Source organism: Pseudorasbora parva, chromosome 4, assembly GCF_024679245.1.
Source record: "Pseudorasbora parva isolate DD20220531a chromosome 4, ASM2467924v1, whole genome shotgun sequence".
Classification (NCBI taxonomy): Eukaryota; Metazoa; Chordata; class Actinopteri; order Cypriniformes; family Gobionidae; genus Pseudorasbora; species Pseudorasbora parva.
In genome coordinates this window covers 5254479-5265708 of record NC_090175.1, presented here as the reverse complement: position 1 = coordinate 5265708, position 11230 = coordinate 5254479, and the positions used below count along the sequence as shown (strand labels likewise).

The 11230-nt window shown below is 35.9% G+C and overlaps 1 protein-coding gene across 1 annotated transcript; it reads right to left on the bottom strand.

Moving 5' to 3' along the window:
* Positions 1–7896: 7896 nt before the first annotated feature.
* LOC137073738 (B-cell receptor CD22-like) lies at positions 7897–9957 on the bottom strand. The gene is made up of 5 exons (XM_067442445.1): positions 9900–9957; positions 8953–9315; positions 8606–8854; positions 8263–8520; positions 7897–8153 (listed from the first exon to the last, which is right to left on the bottom strand). The coding sequence occupies exons 1-5, from the start codon at positions 9955–9957 to the stop codon at positions 7897–7899; spliced, it is 1185 nt and encodes a 394-aa protein (XP_067298546.1).
* Between the last annotated feature and the right edge of the window lie 1273 nt (positions 9958–11230).

The window sequence follows — 11230 nt, the reverse complement described above, 5'->3', positions numbered from 1 at the left end:
TTCTGTGGTATTGGTTCATCTGACCATTACTTCCTACAGACAGCCGCACAAAGGAAGTAAAAGACTTAACTAGAGCAATGCTCCTGATGTGACGTGGCACATTTAACTCCCACAGCCATGCCTACACCTCGCTTTTTTTCTTATCAGTGCGAAAGAGACTCAAAATACTTGTTTCAAAATACCTGTCATACACAAGTTTTGTACATATTTACGGAGTCTACTTTTATTTGTGTATACTCACGATTAAACAAAATGTTGTGCTTTTTGTAAAATATAGAAAACAAACCTGATGCACATTCTGCCGTCTGTCTCTCAGTGAAGTACGTTCTGAAACGCGTTTGAAAATGAACTGCAACTCAGTGAATACTTGACACACACACACACACACACACACACACACACACACACACACACACACACACACACACACACACACACACACACACACACACACACACACACACACACAGATATGTCTTTAGAAAGCTTGAAGTATCTACTTTTAAATACATATCAAAAACATATTCTCTTTTTATGTTATCCTCCTTATGAAAGCGACAAGGTTATGGTTTTTCAAATGTCTGCTCATTATCCATAATGTGATCACAGCCATGTGCTACGCAGCACTCACATGCTAATCGTCCACATGAAGGAATGTCCATCACCTCAGTAAACAAATATCAGCTTGATTCCTCTGTTTTTCATCAAGATGTGCTGTGAGGAATATGGACCTACTTCAGAAGAAGAAGAACGTGATGGACCCAGCGGAGGTAAGTTTACTTACATTAGTTAGCGTGTTTTGATGCATAAACAGACGGCGGACTGAATCATTCTTTGTTTATATCAGTTTAATTAAAGCTTTAATGTAAATGATTGTAATTACCTCAACAAACTATACATCAGTAAAAAAAATATCTAAGACTCTAGCTTCAGCATTTGACCTATTTTATTCTGAAAATCTTTGTGTCAAGAGTTATAAAAAGGAAAAAGGACTCGATACCTTTATTATGAATTATGACCATTAGCCGCTCCCATTCAGAAAAAAAAACATGGTTGAAGAGAAAATTGATTAAATATTTATCCAACATGCAGTGCTTTACTGAATGCTCTCATGTAGAGTTATTCATTCATACTGAAAACTGGAGGGCGATCTCTTACTTATTCAAAGAATCCACATAAATAAATTATTAGAAATAATTTAAAACCCATTAGTTTAAAATTTAATATTTCTGTTTTTTTCTGTATTTTAGATCACATAAATGCAGGCTTGATGAAAATTTGTTTTAAAAAAACATTAAAAATAGTATTGTCCAATCTTTTGACAGGTACTATATATGCTGTTAATACGAAAGTTGCTATCATCCTGTTATCAGCATGCTTACTGATGGGTTTTTTTTGTTGAGAATCACAGTGACCTAAAACTGGCCTGAATATGGTGAAGGTGAAACTGAAAATGTGCCTTTGGCTCTCATTTATATCGTTAACTATACGAGTCACATACCTGACTGAAACACTCATTCATTATGTGGCTCATTATGCAGTTTTTTTGTCTTCTCAGGTATGAATAACAGGATTATTCATGATCGTTCACGCCTCTTCACATATTACCTTTGAAAACAAAAAGAGTCTTACACAATTTAAATCAATATATTGCTTTATGTGAATAAGTAGGCACAATGATTCTCACATGAGTTTTAAGCAAAAGCTCTAGGTAACATCACCCATTAGTCAAAAGTCTTGTGGACACATATCTATTGTGTGTTTTGTGGCCTTATCTCAGTGACTTAATAAAAAAAAAAAAAAAACATGCATAAATGTTATTCTCTAAAAATACACATACACTCACTCATACACATACACTCATCTAAAGGATTATTAGGAACACCTGTTCAATTTCTCATTAATGCAATTATCTAATCAACCAATCACATGGCAGTTGCTTCAATGCATTTAGGGGTGTGGTCCTGGTCAAGACAATCTCCTGAACTCCAGACTGGATGTCAGAATGGGAAAGAAAAGTTGATTTAAGCCGTTTTGAGCGTGGCATGGTTGTTGGTGCCAGATGGGCTGGTCTGAATATTTCACAATCTGCTCAGTTACTGGGATTTTCACGCACAGCCATTTCTAGGGTTTACAAAGAATGGTGTGAAAAGGGAAACACATCCAGTATGTGTCAGTCCTGTGGGTGAAAAGGTCCTGTTGATGCTTGAGGTCAGAGGAGAATGGGCCGACTGATTCAAGCTGATAGAAGAGCAACTTTGACTGAAATAACCACTCTTTACAACCGAGGTATGCAGCAAAGCATTTGTGAAACCACAACACACACAACCTTGAGGCGGATGGGCTACAACAGCAGAAGACCCCACCGGGTACCACTCATCTCCACCACAAATAGGAAAAAGAGGCGACAATTTGTACAAGCTCACCAAAATTGGACAGTTGAAGACTGGAAAAATGTTGCCTAGTCTGGTGAGTCTCGATTACTGTTGAGACATTCAGATGGTAGAGTCAGAATTTGGCGTAAACAGAATGAGAACATGGATCCATCATGCCTTGTTGCCACTGTGCAGGCTGGTGGTGGTGGTGTAATGGTGTGGGGGATGTTTTCTTGGCACACTTTAGGCCCCTTAGTGTCAATTGGGCATCATTTAAAGGGTTAGTTTACCCACAAATGAAAATTATTTCATTAATTACTCACCCTCATATTGTTGAACACCCGTAACACCTTTGTTCATCTTCAGAACACAAATGAAGATATTTTGTTGAAAGCTGAGAAAGGCTTCAGAAAGACCTCCATTGGCATTCAGTATATTTCCACTAACCCACTAACAAGACCTATAAAAGTTACTAAAGACGTCGCTACGAAGTCCATCTCACTACAGTGGCTGTATAATAATTTTACGAAGCGACAAGAATAGTTTTTGTCAAACAGTCAAACAGTATTAATATGGTGTTCTTAATAATCCTTTAGGTAAGTGTATATGTAGCTAACATATTATGGTAGTCCAGTTTGTGCTGAATATAGTATAATGACACTTTTGCCATTAATATGTTTATAAGCAACTGAAAAAAAGCACAAATCTCAGAGCATGTCAAAACTTCTAAAGGGCCCCAAAACAGCTCTAGGGGTTAGCTCACTATTATTAACAAAGCTGCAGTAAATGGATGGCAGAGTGATTGTTTACAGCTTCCTTTTCAATCCATTTGATGGGCCCTGGATCATTTGACCGTGCTGTAGGTCACCAAATTATCCTTCGAAGCACCGGATCTGTGGAGCAACATAACCAGAGATGAAGTCTGAATGATCATTTATAGCAATGCAGGAGCTGATCAAAGTACGGCGGTGCTCAGTATGAGAACCAGAAAAATATATAAAGAATAAGTTTCAATATCATATGAGCAAATGTGTTTCAAAGCTATTTTGTTTCTCACCTCACAGCAGGATCAGGATGATGCATTCTCAGATTTCCATATGTGGCTTCATTGTTCCGAGTGTGTTGGACGGTTGCGTACTTGATCTTCTCAGAATTTTGGGATTCAGTTTTTCCTGCCGCCTGATCCATTCTAGTCCTTCTGGGTAAAACTCTGGCATACAGACCACCATCATAGTGGTTTTTGTCCGAGCTGGAAGGTTGTTGAACCTGGAGAAAGGCATCAAAACCTTTCAGAAAAGTGCTAAATCACCTAAATGTGCAAAGAGCTTTCAGTTCCTGTAAACTTTATTTCAGCGAAATTGACAGCCCAGATCCGCGCCACATATGGTATATGTTGAATCCACATGTACCAGATGTGTCCTGGATCTGGACCAACAATATGTTGCTGTCTGGGTTGTGAGAGTATTTTCATTAACACAATGATATCTCAATACAATTCAAATTCAATTATTCAAATATATATATAAATGACTTGCACTTTCAACTTTTTTTAACTATGCTCTGACCTGATTCTTCTTGACGTCCATCACTCCACCACAGTTTCCCTTCCTATAGCTGAGATAGACATGTAATCATATTAATTAATAATGATTAATTATGAATACACCATGTGAATACTCCAGTGTGCATTGTTTAAAAAATAGATCTCACCTCACAAATATAATGATGCCAACAAGAAACAAAAGAACACATCCAACTGCAATCAAAATTGCTGTTATCTTGATTGTATCGTGTCCTAAAACAAAATCTGAAAAATAATGAATACTAAAGTATGATCTCACATCTGCAAAAAATGGGAATATTGACAGCGTTTACTGGATGTAGATGTCAGAAAATGTTTGGTGGTAGCCTTACATTAAAAATATATTACACAAGCCAGTGTATTCTGGCAGGCCATTGGATGATGAAATAAATGGAATAAAATTTTAATATTTAGTAAAAAATCTAGTATTTCAATTTCAATTAATGAACTTATTATTATGAACTAATTATTATTATTATGAGGTTATTCATAAACACTATTTGCCATAATCACCATGTGTGACCCTGTGTCTATAATCCAGTTCTGGGCCGCTTCAGGGCCATTTTTTTGCAGTACTTGGGCTGAGGGAAAAGTCATTATGTGGCCCGGAGCTGGGCCAGAAAACATTTGCTATGTGAGTAAATGCGAAACAATGTTTAGTTAAAAAAAAAGGGAATATTATTAATATTCATTTTTGTAATATTAATATAGATAAAATATATATGGGAAATATATATGGGAATTTTTTTACTATAAATATTTTACTATAAATATTATATTATATAATTAAAATTCAACATATCGCATTTACTTTAATTTGACCCAACTAATCCACTCCAGTTAAAATCAGCTTAAATACCTTATCTAATGAGTATCAGGTTATCATTTGAACTTAATAAAACAGATAAAATTAAACAAGTTGAATCAACTTGACAAAATAAGGCCACCTATCAAACTCAACTTTTTAAGTTAACTCAACTAATTCACTCTAGTTAGTCAACTTTTGTTCATGACATGCTTAGCAGGTAGTCTTTTGAACTTAAAACTTCTTGTCAAGGTAACTAATCATTGTTTAGCACAATGCAAGCAGCTTCAATCCTTGTTTTTTAATTTCCATGTTAGATTTTCAAAGTTTACTGCATGTCATGAAATGGGTGAAATGGGTAAACTATGTGGCTCTAGTTTAAAGAGGCAAATTATGTTCATGTCATGCAGTTAAATCAATCATGGAGATGAAAACACTGTACAATCCAAGTGATTCTAACTAGCACTTTTTGGTTAACTTTACTTAATGTCTTAACTAATTGTACACATCTATTCACATAATATTCCTTTTTACTCAGAAAACCCAAGTTAAAATTAATTGATTGGTTTGAGTGCCATTTTTTTTTGTATTTGGAGATAAAAAAAATCCTGCACTTCTGCAGTTTTCTTTCTCTAGTTGCATATACTGATTTCCCAGTCATCTTGAATGTTTAATTATTACAAATTAAGATTTTGAGAGAACATTACATCTTACTTCATAAACTAAAGTTGATTTTCATAAAATGTTTTTGTTTGAGCTCACCATTATGGTGATCAGTGTTCCCTTTGGTTGGACACTTTAATAGTATTATTGTAATAATCTTTATATTGATGCAGCGATGCAACATGAAAAAAAAAACAGTTATTTGGTTTCACATAAACATCACTTTGAAAAGGTGATCTATAGTTTCTAACAAAATCATAAACTACCCTTTTTCATGTTGAATAATGATAAACTTTGTGAAACTTTTTATTGTGTTGATATAATCACTATTTGTAACTTGCAGCTGATCCTGCTTGAGTTACACACAGACTTCAACATTCAGCAAAACACAACAATGGTAACAATTACATACAGTCCCTGACAAAAGTCTTGTCGCTTGTGTACAAATTGACCTAAAGTGCCGCTGAAATATATTTCTAATCAAGATTTTTTTTTTACAAGAAATGGCTCATTTTAATCCCACCAGCTTTTGTGATAATATTTTAGTGAAAAACTAAACTTTCAAAAAGTATTCTAATATTCACAGCTTGGTAAAGCCCATTGAGTCAATTTTTGCAAAGACATAAGTGTTGTCACCTTGTCATATGAGCTTCCCCTGTGACTAATAATGGATCAATTAGGTCTCAAGTGTGTATAAAAAGAACCCCAGTACGCTAGACCTTCACATCAACTGCAACTAGACCTCTGCAAACATGCCTAAGATTCACCCTGAGACTAAAGTTTTGATTATCAAGAGGCTGAAGACCAGATCCACTGCTGATGTGGCAGACACCTTCAATGTGTCTCAGCGTCAAGTACAGAGGATAAAAAAAAGATTTGAAGAGACTGGAGACGTTTTTGACAAGCCCAGGTCAGGCAGACCCCGCAAGACAACTGCTCGAGAGGACCGTTTGTTGGCTCGAAAATCCAAGGCCAGCCCATTTTCCACTGCAGCAGAGCTCCACGAGACCTGGTCACCTGGAGTCCCTGTGTCAACCAGAACAGTTTGTCGGATTCTGTCTCGAAATGGCCTCCATGGTCGAATCAGTGCCCAGAAGCCAGCACTAAACAAAAGACAATTGAAAAACCGTGTGGCATTTGCCAAGGCCCACAGCCTGCTAAAAGGATGGATGCTGGAAAAGTGGCAGAAGGTGTTTTTTTCAGATGAATCTTCTGTTGAATTACACCACAGTCGCCGCAAATATTGCAGGAGACCTACTGGAGCCAGAATGGATCCGAGATTCACCCAGAAAACTGTGAAGTTTGGTGGCGGAAAAATCATGGTCTGGGGTTACATCCAGTATGGGGGTGTGCGAGAGATCTGCAGGGGGGAAGGCAACATCAATAGTCTAAAATACCAAGAAATCTTAGCTACCTCTTATTCCCAACCATAAAAGAGGCCAAATTCTGCAGCAGGACGGTGATCCATCGCATACTTCCATCTCCACATCAAAGTTCCTCAAGGCGAAGAAGATCAAGATGCTCCAGGATTGGCCAGCCCAGTCACCAGACATGAACATCATTGAGCATATGTGGGGTAGGATGAAAGAGGACGCATGGAAGATGAAACCAAAGAATATTGATGAACTCTGGGAGGCATGCAAGACTGCTTTCTTAGCTATTCCTGATGACTTCATCAATAAATTGTATGAATCCTTGCCAAACCGCATGGATGCAGTCCTTCAAGCTCATGGAAGTCATACAAGATATTAAATTTGGATCTCACAGCACCACAACTTAATTTGCGGACATATTTTTGTATTTGCAGTAAATTTGTTCCATTTCTGTATAGGCGACAAAACTTTTGTCTTGCCAAAATTTGACCTTTCTGTCTTGATTAAATGATAATGATTTTCATATGAGCTATTTCTAACACCAATTAATTAATTAAAAGTCAGGTTAATATCAGGTATTTCTAGAAAATAGATAAGCGACAAGACTTTTGTCAGGGACTGTATGTTATTTATTATTTATATATATTTTTTTGTTACTAGAACTCTTGTGTAAGTGAACTATACAAACTTAGCATACTTTTCATATTTCACTTTACTTGTGTTTGTATTGCAATGGGTTTTCATTCTCTTTTTAAGTAAGTCTAACTAATTAGATTTTACAGTGTAGCTGCTTGCATTGAAACAATTTTTAGTTGATTGTGATGAGCGAATCAGTTCATTTAATTAAAAAAAAGTGTGATAGGTTGCCTTATTTTTTTAAGTAAGCTCAATTTTATTTTATTTTACAGTGGGGTTTTACTTTGAAGTTACATTGTTGCGATTTCAATTTGGACTTTGGTTCTGTAGTAGAAAATTGCTGGTCTCTGAGACAATCTCAATTATGTCATGTGACAACCAATACTTTTGCAAATGCTCAAATTCAAACGTCAACTTTTCTTTTATACCATTATTTTTCTATCAAATGGCCTGCACAAATATTTAAATGAGTTTACCGGTTACAGTTACAGCGTCTGATCTCTGAGATCCATGTTGATTGTGAGCCTGACAGTAGAAGCGTCCACTCTGTAGAGCTCTGAAACTCTGTCCAGATCCAACAGCTGAGGTTTCATTCTCCTTAAACCAGCTGAAGTTCAGAGCAGGAGGGTTTGAATCACTGCTGCAGCTCAGAGTCACTGAATCTCCCTCCACTATTACACCAGATCCACTCATCAACACTGAGACGCTCCTGGGAGGATCTAATAACAATCACCAAATTATTTCACTTAATTTATTTTTGTAAATTACTAATAAGAATTGAAATGTTCAAAACAGAGAATTAGCATCTTGTTTTATGATAAAACTCACACATGACGTTTAGAGTCACAGGATCAGAGTCTTTCTGTCCATGTTCATTGATGGACTTGCACTTGTATTCTCCACTGTCATCAGAGCTGATGTTTGAGATGCTGTAGATTCTTCCAGATCCTACAATCGTTCCTCCTTTAAACCAGCTGAAGTTCAGAGCAGGAGGGTTTGAATCACTGCTGCAGCTCAGAGTCACTGAATCTCCCTCCACTATTACACCAGATGGACTGATGGACACTGAGACGCTCCTGGGTGGGTCTAAAACAGACAAATTAAAGCCGTAAATCATCTCATTAAAACACAATCTCAAATTTTTAAAAAGAACAAATGAATCTGTACTCACACATGACATTGAGATAAACACCAGGCGATGTGTGAGTGTGTCCGTGTACAGCACAGCTATATCTGCCTGCATCCTCTCTTCTGACTGACTGCAGCAGGAGTTCATTGTTTCCGTCTCTTCTCTCAGTTAATGGCTGTGAGTTTCTGGACCAGATGAATGTTGCTCTGTCAGTCAGAGTGCAGCTGCTTTTACATGTCAGACGGACTGAATCTCCCTCTGTCACTCTCTCAGGAGACTCCACCTGAAGATCTGAACACAACACACACATTATATCTAGTGCTGCTGTCATACACTGATTATTATTCAACATAATGCACAGAAGAAGAGATAAACCTCATGAAACTCACCTGTGACAGTAAGAGTCACTCCTGATTTACCAATATATTTTCCTTTATCTTTTTTATTAGTGATGAATCTGAAATAGTACTTGTGTGAATCCTTCAGTGTCACATGACTCAGTCTGACGGTGCTGCTCTTCTGTTTATCTCCCAGATACTTTAGCCTCTGACTGTATTCAGGGTCCTCAGACAGATCTGGAGGCTCTACATTATCTTTTACCAGTGTGTTTGTCCAGAACACGTTCATGATCTTATATTCAGTAGGGTATTTATAAGAGCATCTCATTATCACTGTTGAGTCCTTTAGTGCACAGATGTGTGAAGGACTGTAACTCACACCCCAATCATCATTATCATCACCATCACTGAAAACTTCTAAAAAAAAGTATTAATCAAATTAAGATATTTTTGCTGATTCAAACTACAATTAATACCCTATTTGGTAACAGTTTACATTAAGGTTCCCTTTATAAAGGGTTTATAAAGGTGTTTGTTATTGACTAATATGTAATTTACAAATGCATTATAAATCAATTACAATTGCATGAATAAAAAGGTGACTGCTTTTTTTCGGGAATCTGGTATTGAGCTAAATAAGTGTGAATAAATACATTTATTAAGCATGTATAACATGTGGGTTAAAGATGTCTCACTATTTGAAAGAGACTGCATTCAACTCACCTTTTTATTCATTTTTTTTTTAACTGCATATCAACGATTTATAATGCATTTGTAAATTACTTATTAGTCATTAACAAACCCCTTTATAAGCCTTTACAAATGGAACCTTAATGTAAAGTGTTACCCATATTTTTATTATTCCTTTTTGTACACAATAAATTTAAATAAATGAACACTAATGAGCAACAAACATGCTACTTCATTAAAAATGACAAAGGGAAACACAAGACAGCAAAGCACTGAACAGAACAGGCCGAAAAACATTAGCGACTTACCATGAATCATGAGGAACAAGATCAGAGGAAGAGGAGTCATTCGAACTGGCATCACCATAGCAACACCTACAACACAATCATAACCATTCCAATAGACTGAGAGATTATCAGACAACACACATAATCAATAAGAGCAGCGATTCTGCGCAATCGTGTTTTTTATCATCAAGCAAGACAATGTTACATCAATGCGAAAGCATAGAGAATCATTTACATTTTATAATATCTTTATTATATATATATATATATATATATATATATATATATATATATATATATATATATATATATATATATATATATATATATAAAAAAGATGATTAATGGGTCATACCGTAGAGCAGGAAACCTTATCAACTGCAACCAAATGACACCGAAGGAGAAATGAGGAAGGTTTGAGTCGACCAGCCTCACTTATAACCAGAACTGCGTCATTTCCTCTTTTCCTTTTTAGGGTTACCTCTGATAATTGACATACAAATATTAATAAAAAAGTTGTATTATTTTGTTTTTGTCTTTTAGATTTCAAAATCCTAAAAACATCCTGTTTTCAATGTGTTTGTTATTTTGATTTCAAATCCAAGCCACCATTACATACATAAGCTGGACTTTCAAAATGCACAGTAAACATGACAGCGTACCTAAAGTCTTAAAATATAAACGTCTGCTGACATGAGCGGGTCTGCATAGATCTATTATTTATAGATGCTGTGAAATACCAATAAAAGGCAAACTGATGGAAACTGTAGTGTTTCCTGTTGCACACACACGTCATTTTTTCAGTGAATGGTTCATCTCCAGAAAGTTTTTTTTAAACTTGTGTCACTGTTATAATTTTTCATAAATATAATATTAAAAATGTGTTTAATTTAATTAGTACCAATGAAAATCAGGACCATGTGCATTTTACACATCAGTTATTTTATATGTGACTACATAAAGCATATTTTTAGGATGCAATTTTTTTTCAATGCATGTACGTGTCCGCATCTTAAAATAGAGGAAGTATTTCACTTCCCTGACATAACCACAGAAGATTATGTGGTATTACAAATGTAAGAGTTTTTCCAACTATTTACTAGTGAGGATATAGTCTGACTCACGCTGTAGACAGATTACCAACCAACGTCAAAGTTATTTATAGATTTCAATGACAAAAAGGGCCGAAAAGGTAGAAATAATGAATGTCTTGCAACAATAGAAAACATTTAAGTTGTCATCTGCATCGTTCTCTCAGGTAAACTTAATGTTTCTACACTGCTTGACATTACGTTGTCAACTGTTTGACAGTAAACAGAAATAAGCCATCTAATGCTATTACTGCGAACAGA

Bases quoted from the DNA above. Each gene is read 5' to 3' on its own strand.
- LOC137073738 (XM_067442445.1), bottom strand. From the start codon at position 9,957: ATGGTGATGCCAGTTCGAATGACTCCTCTTCCTCTGATCTTGTTCCTC. The intron at 8,855-8,952 runs GTGAGTTTCATG...TGTTGTGTTCAG, and splicing joins AGTGACTCTTACTGTCACAG to ATCTTCAGGTGGAGTCTCCT. The intron at 8,154-8,262 runs GTGAGTTTTATC...GATTGTTATTAG, and splicing joins TGTGACTCTAAACGTCATGT to ATCCTCCCAGGAGCGTCTCA.